Genomic DNA, 24,256 nt, shown 5'->3' with positions numbered 1-24,256 from the left:
GACTTTATCTAGGGTCCTCCTTTCCCCCATCACTCACTGCCAGTTTTGTCTGAGCATTTTTATGCGTCTGCCCCCCCGAGGGAAGGGCCTGGGTCCTATTGGGCTTCGCTTCCGCAGCGTGGCAAAGAGGGCTTTTCGCACCGTAGGTGCTTCATTAGTGACATGACCGAATTGTCGTCTCGGTAGGATCTGATGAGAGTGGTGGCTTTCCTTAACCTTCTCTTGCAGATACATAGTCCAGGACCTCATGGAAACAGACCTTTACAAGCTCTTAAAGACGCAGCACCTCAGCAATGACCACATCTGTTATTTCCTTTATCAGATCCTAAGAGGTTTGAAATACATCCATTCAGCCAATGTTCTGCACCGTGACCTCAAGCCTTCCAATCTGCTGCTCAATACCACCTGTGATCTCAAGGTCAGTCAGTGGCCGCCGGGTACTTTGTCCTGGCCTGTTTGCTCGTCCCTCTGGTGTGTCTTCATTGTTCATGGGCCCAGCTTCCAGGCACTTGTAACATAACTGTTTTGGGAGGGGCAGGGAGAGTTGTGGGGGACTTCTCGAGACCCCTTCAAGAACAGTGGTTACCAGACCTTTTGAGTGAAGAGTTACCGTGCATTTTATCTGCTCTCAGATCCCCAGACCTGAGGGAGTCACGGAATTATGTAGATTTCTGAAAGTGAAAGGGGGGCCTAGATGTGTTTTCAAACCCCAAAAGCCTGTGTGGGGTACATGAGGGGAACAGTCTATATAGGAGGGAGAGAGAATGAAAGTGTTCATGAAGCACTGGGCTAAGGGCTGCAGATGCAGATAGAAAAGCCCATTGAGGGGCTGCTGGATGGCACAGTGGATCAAGCACCAGCCCTGGATTCAGGAGGACCTGAGTTCAAATCCAGCCTCAGACACTTGACCCTTACTAGCTGTGTGACCTTGGGCAAGTCACTTAACCCTCGTTGCCCCGCCCCCCCCCAAATAAAAAACAAAAACCAAAAAGCCCATTGGCCCCTGCTCTCTGGAGCACCCAAACCAAGATGCAAGGCAGGTGGAAAGAGAAGTCCCCCCCCTCCCCAAGGACCCAGTCATGCCCCTGAGGCATAGACATTGAACCATTGAGCACCCCAAGGACTTTCTCTTCTGGGTCGTGAGGAGTTGTGATGGCTCTTGCAAGGTGGATGGTAGATCGTGTCCCTGTGAAGGATGATGGGAGTGCGTGTGTGCATGTGTACGCATGTGTGCGCATGTGTCTGTCTCTCTCACACACATATACAGAGAATAAAGCAAGCACTCTGCCCTGCGGTTTTGGAGAAGTTTTTAATACTGTGAATGTGGGTTACTGCTGGTACAAATGTGTATGGATCTCAGAAATGGTGATTGCTCTTATGTTCAGGCTTCTGCCTTACCTGGTTCTTCACTGAGAGTGCCCGTACAGCAGCTTCTGGTACCCACCCATCTCTTAAGGACTTTCAGTCCTTTGACCTTGCAGGGCAGCCATCACCCTGGCCAGTGCCTGCACCAGCAGCATTTACTTGGTCCTCTGAACCCGTATGTGGTCCTCAAAGAGCCTTATTTTCAGTTAGGACTTAGTGTCCTGTTGCTTCAGACCACTTCTGTCCCCTGCAGATGTCTTTGCAGAGCTCCCACCCCTACGGCCTTGGCTGTTTGCTTGGCACTGTTTGGCAGCAGCCCCGCAGCACAGTCATCCTCATGTTCTCTAGTGTTCTTTCCTGTGTCCCCTTCCCCCCAGCCCCTTACCGTTGGTGACAACATCTTCTCAATGCCATCCTGTCATAGAAGTCAACTGGACAAAGCATGTCCCCACTATGCAAAGTAGTAAAAAATTATAAAAATTATTATTATTATTATTATAAAAGTAGTAAAAAAAATTCCCTGCTGGAATTAGCCCTGAGTCACATCCCTGCTCATGTTTGATGTCAAGAAACGCTTCCTTTATCCATATTTCTGTTTATTCCACATTAGGCCCGATATTGAAAGTAATGATTCCTCTTTGAATCGCCAAAGCATTTAATTAGAAAGATGGATGGACGGTGCATGTAGATAGGCTAATGGTCGAACCAAAAGTTTGCTGTCTGTATGGTGTTGAGATACTTTGGGTATTTTCTTTTCTTTTCTTTTGGGGGGGGGGGGCGGGCAGGGCAATGAGGGTTAAGTGACTTGGCCAGGGTCACACAGCTAGTAAGTATGTCAGGTGTCTAAGGCCAGATTTGAACTCAGTTCCTCCTGAATCTAGGGCCAGTGCTTCATCCACACACTCTTGGTATTTCTAAGACAGGCTAGGGAACAAGGTTACAGCCTGCTGAGGCGGGCGGCTCTCCAGTGGTCCTTCACTGGGAATTCCTGCTCTGGGTCAGTCAGCTTTGGGTCATTTGGAGGTCTAGGCCAGGCATCACATGGCCAGTGGTTGCTGCCTGGGCAGCTATCTCAGAATGTTAGCTGGCCCAGTTTGCCATCACGGAAGATCCCCCCAAGGTTAGTTGATTGCTTATTGGTCCATCTGCTGGCTAATCTCCTGGGGACAGGTTGTGGTCAGTCATTTGGGAGGGCCCAGGGGCAAATGTCTGGGCAGCATTTCCCCCATCAAATGTTACAAGGTCTGGGCCAAGCTCTGGGGTGCTGCAGGGACCATTAGTTTACCTGTGGGCCCAGGGGCTGCTGCTGTGTGCAGAATACTGCAGCCACTGCTGGGGAGGAGGCCCACAGGCACAGGCAGTGACTGTGCAGGCTTACATAAGAAGCACATTCCAACTGAGTTCTGTGGTGGGGCATCTGGACACGACTCGTGTAGAAGGCGGAACGAGGGGACAGGGAAGATATTGGTGGCAAGTGATGCATGATGGGGAGAGTATAGACTCTGGGTGGTTAGATGCAGTGAGCAAGACTACTAGAGAAGTTGGAGTTAGGTTAAGTGGAAGAGATATTATTTCACTAAAACCACTAAGCCATATGACCTACAGCCCCCTCACCACCCCCTTCCAGTTCTGTCCTTCCATGATATTTGCCAGTTTTAGTGATTATCAATGTTATCTGGAGAAGAGAAATGGGGGAGGGTAGTTTTCTTCAAGCTTTTACAGGAGTGGCATGTTAAAGGGCAGTTAGGTTTGTTCTTGGCCTCACAGAGGGGGCAGGACAAGGAATGGGCTACAAGGCGAAAGCCATACATTGGCAAATTTGGACCAGTTAGAGCTGTCCAAGAGCCAAGGGGTCGGCTGTGTGCTCCATATCCCTGGGCATGCTCAGTACAGCTTTCCTAAATGGCTCGGGAGGCCCTTTTCTTCTCTGAGATTCTGTGCGACAGTGGATAACCAAGCCTGTGGCCTGGCCAGAGGCCATTTCTGATTGGTGCCCTAGTGGCTGAAGCTTTCATGCTTCAGAGAAAGGTCAGGTGCTGTGACATCTAGAGCTTTCCCAGCTAAGATTCTAGGATTCTCTGAACATCCTGAATATCCTTACCATTTGTAAGTGGTCTTTTCTCCCCAGTGAAAATTCTTCCTGGCACTAGAAGTCCTTTGGCAAGGCCCCTTCAGTCTCTCCACCAAGATCACATATCCCTGAAAAACTGAAGCAAGTCAAACAAAGGCACTGGCCATAATGGCCGATGCTCTTTGCATTCTGTGATTCTAGATCAGGAATTGGAGGGGTGGGAGCCGGAGATGTGCCTCAGTAGATTACCTAAAGACCTTTGTAGCTGCTGACCGTGGCCTTCAGATCGCTTCGTCAGCATTTATCATGCAGTACAAAGACAAGCAGCTTCCGTTCTTTGGGTTCAAACAACATCGCCGTGTATAAATAGACTTATAACAGAAACAAAGTCCACACGGGCTAATTTTGGGAGTTGGAAGGCACAGACAGCTAGGGGACCAGAAGGAACCTCAGATAGTGTAGCTCTTCAGTGACTTTTTGAGGGAGGCCAGGGAGTCTTAGAGTTGGTGTTGAGGACAGAGTATGCTTTAGGCATGAGGGATAGTCAAGGTGGGGTGGAAAAAAGACTTAGTAGATCCCCCACCCAAGAACGTTAACAGGCATTGGCCTCTTTGCCTCCTTTCCCATCTGCATAGATGGTTTTGGAAAGCCATCCATACATACATCAAAGGTGTTCCAGGGAGGTGGAGGGGGGTGTGGATGGAGGACTCTGGTAGGCGGGTAGATGATGAGATGCCTGAGTGGATGGCCGAATGGCGGGAAGCTTAAGTGTAGACTGGTGTCTGGGTCCAGCCATTCCATGATTTCCACCCACTGGGTCACCAGTCACCTGCTCTGTGCCCCAAGGCAGGAGCTTCAGTGGTAAGCGGCTTCACTTCCCTAAAACTTGGGTGTGGATTCAGGAGGGCCCAGGGCTCTGGTCTGATATTAGATTGGGGGGGGGTGGCGAGCGTTGGTGGCAGGAAGATGCTAAGATGACCAGGATGACTATGAAGCTGAAATGTGGCCTGTTCCCAGTAGGAATGGATTGAACTTTGTGACCCCTGAAATCTCCAACTCAGAAGAGTCTTCTAAATGGGAAGAGCCATTCTAATCGATCCTCCCACTTTGTGCCCCCGGCAGTGATTCATATACCTCCAAGGCCATCTGGGCATCTGGGCCAACTCAGGCTCTTCCCAAGCAAAGAAGTTGTTGCCATCTTAAAATTCGGGGTCATTCTGTTGCCTTCTGTGTTAAGTTCCCTCTTTTCGTTGTCACCCACTTGAGGGTCAAGGTTGTGTCTCCTACTACGTCTACTACTCTACGTCTCCTAGCACTTCTTCCCTTAGAGGCTTTCAGCTCGTGGCCCTTCAGCCCGTTTAATGGAGCTGAATTGGATATCTTTAGAGCTTGCTTCCATGTAGAGTTGAACCCAACTCAGGCCTTAGGGTGAGTGAGCTTAACTTGCTTTTCTTCTCCCCCACCTTTGCGTTCTCTTATGGGTGGAGCTGGGTACCACACGCTTCTTCATTTTCAGGAGGTATTCGTCTGAATTTGTTTGGGCATGCCAAATACATTTGGCAGCTGGAGGTGTGGTTGTGTTCACTATGAAACAGATCATGTAGGAGTGCCATTGATAAGTATGGGCGGGAGAGGTGAAAATTTGTGCAGGCCTGTAGCCAAGGTTTCTCCCTCTTATGCTTGTGTTTTGATGAATACTGTAATTTAAATGGATTTGCTTTTGGTTTAAAAAAAAAAAACACCCATACACACAGATGTACTCCAACCGTTAGAATTGTGTGTTTTTCCCCCTCCCTTTCTTAGCTTTAAAACTTCTCGTAATATACTGGCTGTATTTTTAAAAACTGGGTTTGTCATTTGTGATTATTGTAAGATTATATCAGATCATATCCTGATGAACTTTTTTTTTTTTTTTTGGTGAGGCAATTGGGGTTAAGTGACTTGCCCAGGGTCACACAGCTAGTAAGTGTCAAGTAACTGACGCCAGATTTGAACATCCTGATGACTTCTGCGGAAAAATTAAATGATTTTCTGTTTCTCTTTCAAACAATTTGATTTTTTAAAAAAAGACAATACTTTCTATTATGGCTTAATTATTCCCAAAAGTATAGAAAAGGATTTTATTAAGTTTTCTTTTCCCCCTTATTGTTAATTAATTTTTTTAAATTTCAAAGCATTTTTCTCCAACTTCCCTCCCTCCAAAAAAAGAAAAAACAAAGCCCCTATAATAAATAAGCATAGTCAAATGAACAGTTGATTGTGTTCAGTAATGAGTCTCATTGCGCTTATTAGTCCATCGTCTCTCAGGCTAGTAAGATCCTTCATCATTGGTCTTCTGGAATCATGGCCCATCATTACACTGATCAATGTTCTTGAGTCTTTAAAAATTGCTTTTCCCCCCCCCCCCCCAAATTGCTTATTTGTACAGTCATAACATAAATTGTTCCTCTGGTCTGGTCACTTCATGCTGTATTAGTTCATTTAAGTTTTTTTTGGTTTTTTTTGGTTTTTTGTTTTTTTTGAGAGGCAATGGGGGTTAAGTGACTTGCCCAGGGTCACACAGCTGGTAAGTGTTAAGTGTCTGAGGCCGGCTTTGAACTCAGGTCCTCCTGAATCCAGGGCCAGTGCTTTATCCACTGAGCCATCTAGCTGCCCCTTCATTTAAGTTTTAAGTTTTCCCCAAATCTTCTCTTTCTTCATTGCAATCAGTCAGTCAAAAAAAAATCATAAAGCTCCTATTATGTGCTAGGTACTGTGTTACCTGCTACAACACAGTTTCATTCCATTCCATTAATATGCATGCTTTGTTCTGCCATTCCCCAGTTGTGGCGCTCCCTTAGTTTCCAGTTCATTAACACCACAAAAAGAACGGCTATAAATAAATATTTTTGTAACTGTCAGGCCATTTCCTTTCTTTGGTTTCAGACTTAGTAGTGCTCTCTCTGTGTTGTTCCAGATTAATTTTGTTTTTTAAAATTCTATAAAGTAGGGAATCTTTTGGTAGGTTGGCACAGAACTGAATAAATAATCTAAGTTGGGTTATCATTGTTATGGTATTAACCCAACCCAACCATGAGCAATTTATATTCTTCTGCTTGCTTGGGTCTGTTTGTATTTGTTTGAATTCATACAGCTCCTTCTGTGTATATCATGGCTGGTAAGCTCCCAAATATTTCTACATCCTCTAGTTATTGAAGTGGAATTTATGGGCAGCTAGGTGGCGCAGTGGATAGAGCACTGACCCTGGAGTCTCCGGCCTCAGACACTTAACACTTACTAGCTGTGTGACCCTGGGCAAGTCACTTAACCCCAATTGCCTCACTAAAAAAAAAAAAAAAAAAAAAAGAAGTGGAATTTATTTTTTTTGAATCTCTTCTTGCTAAGTTTTTATTGGTAATTATAGAAATGCTAATGATTTATGTGGATTTACTTTATATCCTGCAGCTTGCCTTCAGGCAAGTTGTTTTTTTTTGTTTTTTGATTAATTTTGATTTATTTGATTCTTCTGAGTTCGCCAAATATGCCATTTTTTTAAAACCACCATGTTTCTTTTCTGATACATGTTCATAACATTTCTTTTTGTCTTTTATCTTATAGCCACCATTTCGAGCATTCTATCCAATAGAAATTGGGCATCCTTACTGCTGCCTTAATTTAAGATATATACTATTTATCATGTTAAAGAAAGTTACATTTATTTCTGTGTTGTCTAATGTTTGTCATAGAAATGAGTGTTTACCTTTACTGATATAATCATGATTGTTGTTTTCAATATAATCCCTTCTGTTAATAATTTTCCTAATATTATATCAACCCTACATTCTTGGTAGAAAGCCAACCTGGTCATAGGGTATAATCTTTGTGATATGTTGCTATAGCCTCTTTGTTAATATTTTATTTTTAAGTTTTAGCATCAGTGTGCATTAATAATTGCTTTGTGGTTTTCTTTATGTTTTGATTCTTCCTGTTGAAGGTATCAAGACCATATCTGGATTGTCAAAGGAGTTTGACACAATCCTTTTCCTATTTTTGCAAAGTTTGTGTAATTTGGAATTGTTTTTTGAAAATTTTATAGAATTCGCTTATGAATTCAGAGGGTTTTTTGGGGGGAGGGAATTAATGTATGCATTTTAAATTTCTTTTTCTGAGAGTGGGCCTTTAAAATGATTTAATATCTGTTCATCTGGATATGTTACATTTTTATAAATACTAATACATTTCACCTATTAACATATATTTAGCTAAAATAGACTCTCATGATATTCTTCATTTCTTCTTTGTTTCTTGTGATTTCCTCTTTTTCATTTCTGATACTGATTTTCATTTAATTTTCCAGCAGAAATATGAAGCCTCTCAGTTGTGGGAACTAAATTCAGATCAAATGTTCTATCTCACTAAATCTTACCTTTAGCCCATTTCATCAAAGGTACTACCACTCCACTAAATTTTTAAAAAATTTATATATATATATATTGGGCGGGGCAAAGAGGGTTAAGTGACTTGCCCAGGGTCACACAGCTAGTAAGTGTCAAGGGTCTAAAGTCGGATTTGAACTCAGGTCCTCCTGAATCCAGGGCCGGTGCTTTATCCACTGTGCCACCTAGCAGCCCCACTGAATTTTATTTAAAGAAAATTTGCTGGGGGAAGCTAGGTGGCGCAGTGGATAGAGCACCAGCCCTGGATTCAAGAGGACCTGAGTTCAAATTTGGCCTCAGACCCTTGACACTTACTAGCTGTGTGACCCTGGGGAAGTCACTTAACCCCAATTGCCTCACCAAAAAACAAAAAAGATATAAAGAAAGATTGCTATCATTTGATAAGACTCCTTCAGGTTTTGTAAACTGACCATTGCGAGACATTTCACCGGTTTCAAAATGTAATATCTATATGTTTTGTTAAAGTGTGATCAGCCTGGCCATTGACTGACTACTTAATACTTTGGATTGACCATCCATGTAAGTGATTCCATTTTTGTATTCCTCAGATCTGTGACTTTGGCCTGGCTCGTGTTGCAGATCCAGATCACGATCACACAGGCTTCCTGACAGAATATGTGGCCACACGCTGGTACCGAGCACCTGAAATTATGCTGAATTCCAAGGTCAGTCCGCCATTGGTCATCCCACTGTTGTACAGGAAAAAGGTCCCAGTATTTGAAAAGATGCACATCACTGATTATCACAGGCCTCCCCATTTCTTGCTAATTTTCATGAGCTGCAGAGGCCAAAAAACCTAGTTAGCTCCACAGTAAAGCTGGTCCTTGGACAGTGGATTCATGCTCCTCCTGAAATTCTTTCTGTCTTTATTGGACCTGCTGGAGTTTGTATTTCATTGATGGAAACTTCAAGAACCCAGGGCCCTCCACAACCTTCATGAGGTTTTCAAGAAGGACATTGATGAGGACATAAGAACCAAGGAATTTAGGCTTACCTAGTGAAACTCCCTCTTCTCCCTTTCTTCAGCGATTGATCCATGTGGTGGCCAGGTTCTCACCCCTTCTAAGCTGTTGCCTCTCCCACTGTTAATCAGTGATTCCCATTCATTTGGGGCTGAGTTGCTCCACAGGCTGTATTTGACTGACACCGTAGGACCATGGAGGAAGGGTCTAGAGCTTAGGAAACTCATTTCCTGAAGATTTTCTCTGTTCCCCAAATCTGTTGCATCAGTTGGAACATGTGACTTCCTCTTGGATATAGGATATGTACTTTGTTAGGCAAGAACCTACTGTGTGCTCAGCTCTGGCCCTCCAGGAGCTTACATTCTAATGGGGTAAGTGCTTATGGCACAATGTCTAGCCCATAGTAGGCACTTCATAAGGATTGATTGATTAACAACACCTAAAAAGCATTTTCCCAATTATATGATACAATTGAAATATCATTAACAAGATGTTTCAAAGCGAAGGTTGCAGGGGCCATGTTCGGAATGCCTGATCCAAACCTGGTTCCTTCCTCAGTTCTACCTACTTCACTTGCATTTGCTCAGGATTCTCTGAATTTTTCATCTTTGTCATTTCTCAGGGTGCAGCGATATTCCATTCATTCCATTCATTCCAGTTTTTTTCTGTGCTTCCCTAACTTATGGGTGCTTACTTTGTCCCCAGTCTTTTGGGAAATGCAGTTCTCAGCATAATTGTCTATTTAATACGAGAACTAGCTAGAGGATTAGGTTACAAGGACCCTTTTCTCTCTTGGGCTCCCTTGTGGCACCACCATGGGGGTAGTACTAAAAGGATGGCGTGTGCAGCGTGATTCTGGGTGAGCGCAGTTGCACATTGTTTTCTACCTCTGCTGAATGCATCAGGGTTCCTGCCCTTCCAAGAAGTCTCTGATATTTGTCTCTTTAATCCTGTTACCTTGACTGATCTTATGGGCTTGTGCTCAGAACCTTAAAATGGGTTTAATTTGCATTACTTTTTTTTTTTAATTTTTTTTTTTTTTTTTAGTGAGGCAATTGGGGTTAAGTGACTTGCCCAGGGTCACACAGCTAGTAAGTGTTAAGTGTCTGAGGCCGGATTTGAACTCAGGTCCTCCTGACTCCAGGGCTGGTGCTCTATCCGCTGCGCCACCTAGCTGCCCCTGCATTACTCTTATTAATGACTTGGAGTGTTCTTTCATATGGCTGGTCAGTACTTAATGGCTCTTCTTTTGAAAATTCAGGGGGCAGCTAGGTGGCGCAGTGGATAGAGCACTGGCCCTGGATTCAGGAGGACCTGAGTTCAAATCTAGCCTCAAGACACTTGACACTTAACTAGCTGTGTGACCCTGGGCAAGTCACTTAACCCTCATTGCCCTACAAAAACAAAGGGGGAAAAAAAAGAAAAGAAAATTCAGTTCATCCATCACCGTGACCACTCACCAGTTAGTGTCATTCTCATATATTTGTATCAATTCTCTATGTATCTTTACCAGTAAACTTTTATCAGAGACATCAAACGTGAAGATTTGCCCACCAGTTGACAGTTTCTCCTTACCCCAACTGCATTAGCTTTTTGGGTTTTTTTATATTTGAAGTTGTCTGTTATAGCTTTCATAATTGCCTCTGCCTCTCACTTAAAATTCCATTACAATGAGACAAACTCCAACAGAGCATGTTGAAAAGCCTCTTGGTGGGCAGAGGCCTGACTGGCTGAATTGAAGAGATAATGGACTAGATAAGGCCCTGGACCCTCTTTGGGTCAGGGATCTGTTCACATGACGATATTTTCTTGGTATCCAGTGTTCTTCCCTAATACCCTATTACGGTAAAAGACAGCTCCCTAGCATGATGTCAGAAACCCCCATGCTCCCACCCCCTCCCAGCTCCTCCCTCTGCCCATTTCCTGCCCTGTTTCACATTATAGCCCTTAACGTGCCCTCTGCTTGGCTGCCATTATGGACAGCCAGCTAGCTCCTTTCCAAACTGACCTTGTGCCTCCCCGCTCCGAGGATTTGCCCAAGTGGCCTCCTTACCTCGAGGGAATTCTTGTCTGGGCTATGGCTTTCTGGATCCTTCTCTTCCTTCAGAGCTTAGCTCCAGTGCAGCCTCCTAGATGAAGCCTTCCCTGACACTTCTCATCCTTCTTGGCTGCTGCACCTCCCTAACTCACCTCTGTTAGACGTCTCTCCCCTGAATGCCTGCCTCACTTTGTATGGAGTGGGCTCCTAATAAGTATTTGTGGGATTTCACTTGTCTCCAATCGGGAGGCCTGAGGAAGGTAGACCTCTCTCTAGCAGAGGTTCGTGAGCAGAAGACCCAGGTCCAAGTTCTAGCTCGGCCCACCAAGTTCTCTAGCTCCTTGGTGGGCACTTTCTGTCTGGAGGTAAGCTCCCAGAATGCCTCCTACCCCACCAGAGCCACAGTGAGTAAGGCACATGCATCTTTCTGGGCCCATCTGGTAAAGCCTCAAGACCCCTTCTTAGGATTGGGTTTGTGGACAACTGGAAGACATGCTACATCTCCCTCAGAGAGGAGCGAGAATGAAGTTGTCCATCCTGCCCTGGAGGGCACTGGCCATGACTGCCGTTTGGCTCATTGCTTTGTCACTCTCTCCTTTCCTCTAGGGTTACACCAAGTCCATTGACATCTGGTCTGTGGGCTGTATCCTGGCGGAGATGCTCTCCAACAGACCCATTTTCCCTGGAAAACATTACCTTGATCAGCTGAACCACATTCTTGGTAAGATTCTATAGCTGGGGCGGGGCGGGGCGGGGGTTGCAGTGCAGGGAGTGCCAGCGCCAGCCCTGGATTCAGGAGGACCTGAGTTCAAATCCGGCCTCAGACACCTGACCCTTACTACTAGCTGTGTGACCTTGGGCAAGTCACTTAACCCTCATTGCCCCCCCCCCCCAAAAAAAGATTCTACAGCTGGGTGGTGTTTGCTCCATTTCACAAGCTTCACGGTGGTCACTTGCTCGCCTTTCTCTCTCGCTGGCTCCATCATCTGGACACAGATTAGCCTTGTTTTCCATCAGACTCAGTGGGGTGGGGGGGTGCTGCACCTGTGGGATTCCTCACTGCTGGGGCGCGTGCTGCACGGTGCCAGGTAAGCATCCGCTGGCAGACCTTTCCTGGCTGGACCTGGGAAGTTTCCCTTGGCAGAGCTCTAGCTCTCTTTCTAGCACACTTTGTGATGGGCCTTTTCCCTCTCTGGGTCTCAGTTTCCTCAGCTGTAAAAAAAGGAGATCGATGATGCTGTGGGCCGGCCCCTCTCCCCCGTCTCTGCTGTTTCTAAGATGCTTCTGTAGTTTAAAATTCAAATCCATTCCTTTGACAGGCATTCTTGGATCCCCATCACAAGAAGACTTGAACTGCATAATAAACTTAAAAGCCAGGAACTATTTGCTGTCTCTTCCTCACAAAAACAAGGTCCCATGGAATAGACTCTTCCCCAACGCCGACCCCAAAGGTACGTGCTCCTGGTTCAGTCCCACCCTTTGGCTGGCCGTGGAGTTTTCAGGCTAGAGCCCGAGCTGTGAATTCTGTCATGGCCATGTGGTCAACATGTCTGTCCTAGAGATCTGAAAATGTTAGACATTGGCAAGCTTTTTAAAGAAGTATCTGTACCCATTTGATTAATTAGATTGCTGCTTTGGCTCTCTTGGGGGGTTCATAGAGAGCAAGGAGCCAGTTGTTCCTCTCTGGTGAGTGACAGCTCCATTTTCTTTAGTCCCTGTTTGACAGAGCCTCCCTTCTCTCTCTATTTTGGGGCCTGGATGCAGGAATATTCACTGTCCTTGGCCAGGGAGCCCACACTTAGCCCATCTGTTGATTTTCCAGCCTCTTTGCTTAGGTCTTTCATCAGACTGCTGATGCACTGGGGTGGGCCTGGCTATCTTGGTCTGCTTCAGAGAAGTGACTTTTTTGGATATCTTACTTAGGAGATTGGTGTACACCTTCCTATTTGAATTATGTCACTCGAGTGATTCACTAATGAAAGTGCCTATGTTGAAATGTCCATATTCAGATTTGGCCCCAAGCCCATTGTACCAGTGCAGTTAAGCAGAATTCCATTTCTGCATCTCCAGTTTACCCAGGCTTCAGTCAGGATGTGCCGAGTGCTCTCGTGGGGGGGTGAGTCTGTCGCTTTCTCCATAACAAGGAGGAGGAACTGGTCACTGGGGTGGAAAGGATGGGGGCTTGGTGTCAGAGCTCGGAGGAAGACTAGGTGGGATAGCTTCACAGTGGGAGTCAGTCCAGCCTGGAGGACAGACTGCCAGGAGTGGCTTTCCGAGTTTTCAAGAAGATGGGAGACTACGAGAGGCAGTGGTGAGGGGGGAGTGCAGCCAGTGTGTCTTCCATGGAGAAGGCCAGTCAGACCAGCCTGGGCACTCTGGGAAGGGAGATGACATCACAGGTAGATTGGGGCCAGAGGAGATGGGCTCTACAGACCCAGCAGGGGTGATGTCTAGGAGAGGAGCTGCATGGGCAGGCCTGTGCATAAGGGAGACGACAGGCTCAGGGCCGTCGGTGGCATCTCAGGATGTGGAGGAGACAGTTGGAGTGTGCCAGGGGTCTGCCCAGGTGCCCTGACCCCAGAGCTTAGCCTCCGGATCCAGCAGAGGCAGCACAGGCCGGGACATTGGCAACAAGTCAGTGTCTTTGTTGAGCCCTTTTGGAGGTGGAAGAGCCTGTGAGCAGAGTTCTCCTGTCATATCACTGTGGTTTTTTCAGTAGCCCCTGGTTCTCTTTCTAGCTCTGGATTTGTTGGATAAGATGCTGACATTTAACCCTCACAAGAGGATCGAGGTGGAGCAGGCACTGGCCCATCCCTACCTGGAGCAGTATTATGACCCAAGTGATGAGGTGAGGAGGGAGGGAGACAGGCCGAAAAGGCCTCTGTGGACCTTGCTGATACAGGGAGAGTCCTGGAGAATCCCCCCATTGGAATGGCTCATCTCCCCAGCCACCATCTTCCATCCCATCATGCCATCATGCACAGGATCAGTGGGCACAGGCAGGCTTGCACCGAGAATGACCATGCTTGCTGAGGTGTTTAAAAGACAGCAACTGGGGGGGGGGGGAGTTGGGGGAGGCCAAAAAAGTGTGTTTTAAGAAATAACTCACATCAGTACAGCACTTGAAAATTTAGAAAGCTCTGTACAGGGCTTTGATTTTAAAGTTCTCAAGAGCCCCATAACCATCTTGTGTTCCTGACAAATTCGAGATCACTCACAGGGTCCCTCCTTGTGTATTCATCTAGCATGGAGGGTTGGGAGGGGCATTGCACCCTGATTTCTCTCCCAGTGAAAGCCCCTGAAAATTGGGTGTAGAGAATGAATGCCTCTGACATCCCAAGTCTAAACACACACACACACACACACACACACACACACACACACTCTCTCTCTCTCTCTCACTCTCTCACTCTCACTCTCGCTCGCTCGCTCGCTCTCACTTCTGTGCCGGGGCTACATGGACAAAAATGACTAGCCCCTGCCTCTGAAGAGTTTATGGGCCATGAGCCCCATGTGCTGCCTGCCCATGCAGCTTCCTGCAAGACAATGTGGTCAGCATGTGCTACTTCCCCCCCCCCCCAAGAGAACAATGCTATTTGTGGAGCATGGAGCCCCCTCTGTGCAGGCCTCCCCGCCCCCAAAGACCTAGCTGGAGCAAGGCTTCTCTCCTCCCCTCCTTGGGTCCCCACCAGGCTTACCACTGGTGCTCTTCTGCAGTTTGGAGGAAGTCCCTTAATCTTGCTGGACCTGTTCCCCTGTCTTTCAAATGGGGGTCATCATTCCTGTCTTGACCTGTCCTCAGAGAAGGGGCGGGCTTTGTCCCTTGCTCACGGTTGTGCACGTCATCGCAGCCTCCAAGTGGGACCTGAATGTCCGCTGTCTTCCACAAGCCGTGGCTGAGGGCCCTTTAGACCCATGTCCCAGGCAGCTCCTGGCGTCGCCTGGGAAACATCCCATCTGGTGCTGTGTGCCTGGCCTAGAAATGGACTGGTACCCAAGCTTCTGAGGCAGTCACTTGGAGCCCGAGACTCGTTTCCCCAGAGAAAACCACGGCTTAAATAGTGGGTCATCCCCAAGCAGCCTCAGTGGCTCTTAATTCTAGCATCAGCGTCTCCTGACAGGGTTTCTGTGGGGACGTGCTCTGGAGCCTGCTTCCAGCTTGGGCTGGTGTATCTTCTGCGCCAGATGGTGGGAGCAGAGATTCCCCTGCTCGCTGCAGAGCCCTGAGGAGAGCTCTGGGTCCCTGGGGAGGGCCTTTGGCTGGAGCAGCAGGGAGAGCTTTGCTTATCTCAGGCAAAGGGAAGCGCATTGGAGCAAATTGGTACGGCCCCATTGAGATGGCCCATGACTGGGGCAGCGCCATCATCTCTGTTGTACTGACCACCTTAGGACCTAAATCACACTCACTCCTGCACGGCCTTCCTTTTTCTAGCCTGTAGCTGAAGCCCCATTCAAGTTCGACATGGAGCTGGATGACCTGCCCAAGGAGAAGCTGAAAGAGCTGATTTTTGAAGAGACGGCTAGATTCCAGCCTGGATACCGATGTTAAACTTTACAGGTAACTCCAGGGAAGCAGGCTGAAGGGCTCAGGCCCCGGGGCCCCAAAGGGCTGACTGGGCCTCTTTTTCTAGGGAAGGGGAGTACCGTGCCATTCTGTGACCCTTACACAGCCCTGCAGGGTAGGGAAGACAAGGATCAAAGCCCCCAATTTATAGGGGACGAAACTGAGGCTTTGGGTCAGTACATGATTCAGAAGGACGCCTCCAGGCAAGGGGCTGCCAGCACTAGTGTGGTGATGTCAGGTCCCCGGCTCTCTCCACTGCCGACCCAGGCCTTTGTGGAGATACTTGGCGCATTCCTCCTCTTGTGAGCCCATGCTGAAAACCCACCATGGGCAGATGGGGGGCTCAGTGGGTAGAGCACCATGGAGCACTGTCAGGCATTGGGAGAGAACATCAGTGGAGCTTGTCCAGTGGTTTAATAGACTATTGAAATTCAGAGAAGGCAGAGCTCAGGGTGGGCCCTTTTAACTGGCACATGAGAATTGCCACCTTGAGTCAAGCCCGTGTACCAGGCAACTCAGGGGCCTGTCACTGCCAGCCCACCAGGGGAAGACACGAGTGACAGTCTGGTTCTGTCCACTGCCCTCCTGCTCGTCTCCTTTCCGTCTCCCCCCAAACCTTCCTTCCTTGAATTATCCCTTGTGGCCCTGTTGCCCATCAGTTTCTCTAGGCCTTTCTGAAGCTGTTTTGGAGATGAGGGATTGTGAAAAGTAGAGATGAAGAAGGGAGGAAGCTCCAGCTCGGGAGCAGGCCAGGCCACTGCATGAAGAGACACGTCCCCTTAGTTTGATGGGACCTGGAGGGTGCATGGGAAGGGGGAGGATGGGATGAGGCCTGAAGGCCCTCTTGGAGTGAGCAGGTAGAGGTCCTCCAGGGACAGCCCATGCTGCCATCAGGAGCCCCTTGGCATAGCCTGGGGAAAAGGCCCTGAGAAACCAGGTGTGGTCTAGAGACTCCGGAAGTCGCAGGGCCAGATTCAGCCACTGGTTGGAGATGGGGAATGGGAAGAAGGGAAGAGGCATCCGGGGCAGTGTCTGGCTGCACATGAGGCCCTTGCTCCGGTCACTATCCTCCTTGGGCCCCAGGCAGACAGAACTGCTTGGATGGAGAGCATGCATCCAGGGCCCCAGATGTTGGTAGTAGTGGCGTTATTCTAGATACAGTCAGCTAGACATTGTCTGGAAAGCTCGGGGAAGACAGACTTTGTTCATTTCATTTGGCCATCGCCTGTCCTGTGGGCAGGGAATTGGAGAAGGCGGGATTCTCAGTGCCCTGAGAGTCTGGCCTCACTCCTTACCAATTATAACAATGGCAGATGTCTTAGCACCCATTTCCAGAGGCTTTTAAATGGGCTTAGCCCTGTGGACATCTGAAAACAATTTGGAACTGACCACATTGTCAGCACCCTCTCAGAGGAACAGTAATGAGAGCAGCAGGCCAACCCCTGACTTGAGCCAGGGAGGGTAACTTCCTGCACAGTAGGAACAGGGGTTTTCAGATTAAGTCAGAGGGGCAGCTAGGTGGCGCAGTGGATAGAGCACTGGCCCTGGAGTCAGGAGGACCTGAGTTCAAATCCAGCCTCAAACACTTAACACTTACTGGCTGTATGACCCTGGGCAAATCACTTAACCCCAGTTGCCTCACCAAAACAAACAAACAAAAAAACCAGATTGTCAGCAAGCATCTATGAAGCACCTACTATGTGCATAGAACCATGCTGAGCACCAGAGATCCAGAGAAAGGCAAGCCCCAAACAAGCCCTCCCGGTGAGGGGGTAGGTAGGGCCAACGTTATCCCCATTTTAGAGATGAGGAACCTAAGGGACACCATTCAGGGGACTTGCCCAACAAGTAAATGCCACAGTGGGGTTTGAACCTTGTTTTCCTGGATCCCAATCCACTGTGTTTTCCACCATGCTGCAGTGTCCACAACAGGGCCTCTCAAAACATGTGTGTGTGCCTGCGTGTGTGTGTGTGTGTGTGTGTGTGTGTGTGTGTGTGTGTGTGTCTCCCTGGACCCCTGGGCTATCCAGGCTGGCAAAGCCTGAGGGCCCTTCTCTGACTCGTGTTTATGGCCCATGATCAAAGTCTACACTCAATTGCAGAGGTCCTTTTTCCTCATCAGGACCTTTGAAATCTGCCCACATGAACCCCAGACTGAGAACCCCTGGCCTACTGTGTTATCCCATGTAGAGAGAAAATTCAGTCTTTAACTCTTGGCATTTTGTGCCAGGCCTTGAAGGGCGGGCTCTGCTTTAACAATAGGAATTGGGGATTGAGCGGTCATTAGTTAAAGTATCAGACAGCAAGCAGCCGCTCTCCATGATGATGAGGTCCCAGGAGGTCAGAAGTGCCAGGGCATTGTCCTCTCTTGTTTTAGAGATGAACAAGTTGAGATTCAGGAAGGCTAGGTGATGGGACCCTTGACTGTCATCTAACACGGCCCCCACTTTTTACTGGTGATGCTTGATTGGGTGGCATCCTGCCTGTGTGACCTGGACAAGTCATTGAACCCCTCTGCCTCAGTTTCTTCATCTGTACAGTGGGAATCATCGTAGTAACCCTTCCTTCCCAGGATGGTTCTGAGGATCACAAGAGGGCATCTGCAGCTGACTTGGCAAAACTTAGAACCATTACCAGCCATCGCTACTTTTATCTTCATTACCATTATTAATATGATTATTCCGAAGCTCTGAGACACATCCTGCCCAAGATCTCATGGGTCTGACTCCTACAGCATTGCACCCCTCAGATTGGCCATCACTGCTGAACCTGTTGCTGACCAGTGTCACCAGGAGAAGGCCCCTCCCTCCCTCCCGGCCCCCAAGGTGTTGCTGCTCCCCAGCGAGCCGGCCTCTTCTCTTCCCCATCCCACATCTGATGGGCTTTCTGAGGGGAGGGAAGCAGGGTACCAGTGCCCAGCAAGAGAAGGGCTCCCCAGCCTGTGACTGTCACCTGCCCCGGCCCAGCTCTCTGACTGTTCGGGAATGTGTCGACTGATCTGTTGGACCCCCACACGCTTCTCAGCAGCCCTGTGGGCTAAGTCATAAAGGGGTCACGATCCCCAAACTGAGGCTGAGCAGCATCCGCCCAGGGTCACATAACTAGTCAGTGTCTGAGGTAGGGTCACAGCTGGCATCTCCTCCCTGGCCACTCAGATATTCCTAAAGTTTATCAAAGCAGTCATTTCTCTACAGGATGAGATTTTTTTTTTAAATAGGGAAATCTTTTTATTTCACTATTCTTTCTTCTACCTCCACTGACCTCATTGATGGAGTTGCAGTGACCCAGGACTCTTGAGGTACCTGGGGAATAGAGCCCTGGAGTCAGGAAGATCTCATTTCAAATCCACCCTCAAACTCGCCCTAGCCGGTGTCCCATGGCAAGTCACTTAACCTCTGCCTCAACTATAAAATGGGTACCATAGCACCTCCCTTGATCAAAAGCACTTGGCCCAGTGCCTGTCACATGGTGGGTGCTTAATAAATGCTTGATCCCTGGGGCAGCTAGGTGGTGCAGTGGGTAGAGCACTGGCCCTGGATTCAGGAGGACCTGAGTTCAAATCCAGCCTCAGATGCTTGACACTTACTAGCTGTGTGACCCTGGGCAAGTCACTTAACCCTCATTGCCAAACAAAAAGTCATGTAAATAAATGCTCGATCCCTTCCATAGCCACTCACCCTGAGAGCCTTTCAGCTTCTTAAAAGCCAGAAAGGCCTAGGGGGCAGTATCACTGGGAGCCCGGCCCTCTCTTGGCCGAGTACAAGGCCAAGTCGGGAGCTCTCCTCCCCAGAAGGGCGACCAACAGGCTGTGGTCATTCTGCCCGCCCACGGCCTGGAGGGAGGGCTGAAGCAGCACTCAGTTGTGCAGCAGAGGCCCCTGGAAAGGGTCGCAGGTGCAGGGGCTCTGTGGGCCCTCTCCTGGGGCCTCCTCCCCAACAATGCATCACTCTCTTCTCTCCGCAGGGGACCCTGACATGCTCTGCAGGGACGTTCCTCTCCTACTTTTTGGTCCTTGGTCGTGTCCCTCTGGCCTGTCTCGGCTTCTCCACTTTTAACTCCTCGGAGCCGTTCCGAGGGGCGGCTTCTGGTAGTTGTGGCTTCTCTGCTTTTGATGAATTCTTTCAGCCTGAAGAATCGTGATTGACACTCCTGTGTGTGTTCCCCATTGGTGACTCGTCTGAGGACACTGACTGCTCACCACTCGTTTAGTCTCCTGCTTGCTTTCCGGTTTGAGAGATGCAGCGGTCCCGTCCACTCCTGACCCAGTGCTAGACAACTTCCCCGTGGATCCTTGAGTTGACGCGGTAGATTCCATTTCTCTGACTTGGCTTCAGTCACTGGCATCTTGTTTTATCCTGTCGTATTGAAGGGAGAGCTAGATTAGAACTGTTTAGGGCACTTTACGTCAGTGACACCCCCTCGTTTGCACTTCGACTTTGAACCATAACTGTTTACCCCAAGCAGGAAATCAGTGAAATCGATCTTAATTCGAGGTCAGCAGACCTAGCAAGTGTGTCTTTCACCTTCATCCCAGGGATGCCCTTAGCCTCCATTTTCCTAGACCCAGCATGGATGGGTGGCTCTTTTCTTAAAGGGTGTATGCTCTTTGTCAAGCTCCTAGGAAATTAGGGTTCTGTTCCAAAGGCTGGAGCTGGCTGCCCTGCAGTGTTTGTGCTGGTGTCCGGTGGCTCCCTGTCCCATTCCTGGGGGCCCTTCCAAAGCTCATGTTATATGCAGTAGTGAGTGTTTACAAAATGTATGCAAAAAGAACTCCCCCCCATGCCCACCCCCGACCCCCAGGGCAGCTGACTTGCTATCTGGTGAGAGATACACAGAGATCACAGGGAGAGTTGAATGAGTGGACACCTGCCCTGGAGGGAGGGAGCAGAATGACTGAAATGCTCCCCACCAGCCATGTGTGTGAGGCAGTGGGTTGCTGGGAGTAGAGGAAGGGGTCCCGCTCTTCCTGCTCCTGCAGCATGTCTGTCTCCCCCACTCTTTTCCCGACCAACCCCCCCGCCCCCCCCAAGCCGTGCCTGGCAGAACCCAGCACCAGAGTCCTCCTTCCTCATCCTGAGGTCATGTGCCGAGGAACCTCCCAGGTGTCCTGCCCTATGCCGGGTACCTCTCTCCTCCCTCCGCTGCTCTCCTCTCCGTGGTGAGAAACCTGCCTTGTTCCAGATAATGACCGTGCCCTCGCATGATTGTCACTGCTTTCTGTGCACAGACGACTGTCTTAAGCGCCCCATGCCTATTGACGGAGACAAAAAATCTCGCGTTACCTCTGAGTTGTTTCCCAACGAGTACCTTCGGAGAAAGAATTCTGTTTGTAGCTTCTTGTTCCCCCTGCTCTCCTCTTCCTTGTTTAATTTGGGCAGCGAAGGAGAATGGATTCTATGAGACTGCCTGCTGATATGAACAGAAATGCACTTGTAATTCATGGAAATAAACTGAAGTCTGATATCTTCACACTAACGTTAAAATTTAGTTTGACTTTTCTCCAGGCTAGTGTGTTTGGATGGGCAGGTAGGCTCAGCGGCACCCCTGGGCAGAGTGCTTGCCTGCCTGAGGTGGTCAGGGAAAGGTGACTTTTGTACGATGCCGTGCTCAGACATCTCTCGCCCTCCGGCGTACAGGCGGAGCATGGCCTCAGTTTTTCTCAGTCCCTATGCTAGGTATGAGAGATTTAGTAGGAAAAAAAATTGTGACCAAGAACTGTTCTCCTTTGGATGGAATCTTCTGTGGCAATCTCTGATTCCACAGGATTTCTGTGCATTTGGAACAATCAGTCCCCATCCCCTACCCCCTTATCGAGGGCATCCAGTAAGCGGTTAGCCGTCAAGCTTGCAGACTTTCCAGGCCTCGTCCAGCCCAACAAGAGGATTCTCAGTCCTGTTTGCAAAGCTGAGCTGGGTCTGTGGTGTCAAAGACACTGGGCCTCTTCATTTACTCTTCCCACACGTGCTCGGGCCTCTCCTGGGGCTGATAGAATTACTTCGGTGTGTGATGGAGATGGAACTAACACTTTGGGTTCCTCCGTTTTCATTTCTGAAGGAGTGTGCATGGCTTTATTTCCCTATTCCCCTATGCTTTTCAAGTGGATTTCTCTTAGAACACAAGTTTAGAACTGGAAGATTTAAGCCAATCCCCTCCTTGTTTTTTGACAGTGAAGAAACTTGAGGCCTACAGAGTTCAAATGACTTGTTCAAGGTCACACATGTAATAATTAGGGTCTCGATTTGAACCCAGATTTTCTGCCTCCAAATTCAACACCCTTTCCTCTGGACCAGGCTGCCTCCTTTGCCTCTGTATTTCAAGATTGGTCTTCAGATCCTCCTCAAACCACAGCCTTGGGGTATCACTCATCTGGTGCTCTGGGCAGCCAACTAAGATGGCGCCAAGGCCTTTGGCCACTAGTTTGTAGTCACTCTTGGCATCGGGCATGCCAACAGAAACCCCATTAGAAACGTGCTAAGCACGGCCTTGGTGGAAATGCTTTCAAATCCCACAACACCAGATATGCAACAATACACCCAAACTGCTTGAGCTTTTGTCTCTGAGACCTCAGAGTCATTTAGGGGGATGCTCCCCAAAAGGCTTGTAGCAGTTGAGCATGTGCACCTGGAACCACAGACCTTTAATGCCCACGGGGGCCCTAGCGATCACCTCATTCGGCTCACCCGTTTTGTAGGAGAAGACACTGAGACCCGAAGGAGTTTGGCGTGGCCGTCCTTAGTGAGAGCCCACCCTGCCCACCGCTTGTTCCACCTCCCAGTTAGACCCTTTCAGAGCAGCTAGTCAGTCAGAGCTCTTTTTCTTATGTTGATATAATTTTTAAAGAACTTGGTAACTTTTGTAGTCTGTGGTCTGGTACTAGTACGTCCATGCCTGCATCTGCAAACGCACGTGATCTGGGCCCTTGCGAAGTACTTTTATATTTGTAAATTGATGTTTCCGAGTAATCCCCACTTGGTGGGAAATATTTTTGTAAATGCAGCCATTAAAAAAAAAACAAAAACTATTGAGCTGATCCTTTTCAATGCACTTGGGCTTTTAAACGGCTGTGCCGGGGTTGGAAAACCAGCGCCGCTGGAGAGAGCCTCCTGCCGAGCAACCAACCCAGGACAGCCCTTGAGAAGGAGGGGCCATCCAAAGCTGATGGCCGCTGCGGCTGTGCTGTCCTCCCTTCCTCGGGCTGGCTCCTTGTAGGGCACTCGCCGAACACAGCCCAGAAAAAACGGCTTCGTTTGTACTTGCTTTGTCTTGTTGGTGCCTTTTAGTATTGTACCCCTAACCTCTGCATAAGTGACTTCATCGATGCTAAGTTTTAAAGAACATGGAAAAGGGAGATTTTTATTAAGAATCTGAATGTATATTATTCATTGTATTGTTTTAACTGAACATTCTCTCGTGGCATTTGTGAGCTGGTTAATCTGTATAAAACGACTGTAAGTATTTCCAGTGGGCTCTTTGGATGTTGTACACGTACCTTTGGAAAAAAACAACCTGATTCATTGAGTGTTCACTGCTTTTGACATCAGATCATTAAATTGTGGCCCTGTCTCACCCAAACACCGTTGTCCTGTGTGTGTAGAAATGGGGGGGGGCACTGGCGGGCTTTAGGAAGTGCCCCGTGCAAGTTCCACATTTGCCCCAGAAAGCTGAGTTTCCCAGATCTCTTGTACCATGGCTTGGAGAGTGAGAATTGACAGACTAACATTGGGTCAGTGCTAATGAAATTTGATGGGGACGAATGGGTTCAGTCACTTGGGTCCAGTCGCTTTATTAGGACAATATGGGGGAGCTTAGCGAAGCCCAAGGTCTGTATGAGTCTACAATGGACAGCTAACATGCTCCCTCTGACCTGGGGTAAAGGTCTGGAGAAGCGATTATTTGATGAACAGAGGCTGGGGGAGGCAGCCAGCCCCATGAATGGTCTCCGTCACGCCCCAGAGGAAGGACCTGAGGCTGGCTAGCCTGAAGAAGAGAGGACTTGAGGGGTGGAGGGAGGGACGGTCCTGGTTGTGGTCATGTGTTAGGACCCTCTGTCCTGGGAGGGACCTCAGACGCCACCTGGTCCAAGCCTTCAAAGGTGAAGTACCAAGGTCAGCAACACTGGGCTTAAGGGGCAGAGGTAGGTTTGGACCCCACTCAGGGATGCTCCAAGCTGTGCAGGATCAACTCAATCTGTGATCCCACCATCCTCCTCCCTCCTTCCCCCACCCCAGGTGGTGTAGAGGTGACCAAGGGACAGAATCTGAAACTGAGTCAGGCAGTGATTGATAAGAGGCTCGTTTTCCTTCCAGAGATTTATCTGACAGGAAGCTCTTGAGGAAAAGAGAGTGAATGCTGGAAATCCCAGTTACCAGCCTCATTCCTATTACTTGGAGAGGTATTAGTGGACATTTGAAAGTCCTTCCCATCTGCAAGTGCGTCATCTGGAGCCATCTTCCCAGTAGCCCTGCGGGAGGTAAGGAAGAGTGAGCTCACAACTTGCCCAACTCATTAAACAGCCATTAAATCAGGTACATTAGCGAGCCCCAGCAACAGTCGAGACTCGGTGAGAACCTCTGAATTGCACTTAACTGGCAGCAAAGCCCAGGGTCAGTCTGGGGACCCTTCTCAGGGCCTGGTTTATCAGCTGTGAATGATTTGATGGCAGCTCATGTTCTTCTGGCCTTCTGAGGTTGGCGCATCCCCTCATGTAAGTGCTCGAGCTGATAGCCAGACCCCCAGGTCACTGACCATGGGGTTTGGGAGCAGTTCACTTAAGCTGGCTAAGCTTCCATTTGCTCATCTGTAAAGGAATTCTCTTTATCC

The 24,256-nt window shown here is 48.6% G+C and overlaps 1 protein-coding gene across 1 annotated transcript in view; it reads left to right on the top strand.

Moving 5' to 3' along the window:
* MAPK1 (mitogen-activated protein kinase 1) overlaps window positions 1–23,008 on the top strand; it is a 73,383-nt gene extending 50,375 nt beyond the window's left edge. Inside the window, exons 3-9 of the mRNA XM_043979925.1 lie at window positions 229–418; window positions 8,421–8,537; window positions 11,479–11,593; window positions 12,192–12,323; window positions 13,611–13,720; window positions 15,305–15,430; window positions 19,400–23,008. Coding sequence (XP_043835860.1) covers window positions 229–418; window positions 8,421–8,537; window positions 11,479–11,593; window positions 12,192–12,323; window positions 13,611–13,720; window positions 15,305–15,421 — 781 coding nt within the window. The 3' untranslated portion in view covers window positions 15,422–15,430; window positions 19,400–23,008. The remainder of the gene's footprint in view (window positions 1–228; window positions 419–8,420; window positions 8,538–11,478; window positions 11,594–12,191; window positions 12,324–13,610; window positions 13,721–15,304; window positions 15,431–19,399) is intronic.
* The last annotated feature ends 1,248 nt before the right edge of the window (window positions 23,009–24,256 follow it).

Source organism: Dromiciops gliroides, chromosome 1, assembly GCF_019393635.1.
Source record: "Dromiciops gliroides isolate mDroGli1 chromosome 1, mDroGli1.pri, whole genome shotgun sequence".
NCBI lineage: Eukaryota > Metazoa > Chordata > Mammalia > Microbiotheria > Microbiotheriidae > Dromiciops > Dromiciops gliroides.
Note: the sequence above shows the minus strand (reverse complement) of the source record. Positions and strands in the feature narration are given on the sequence as shown.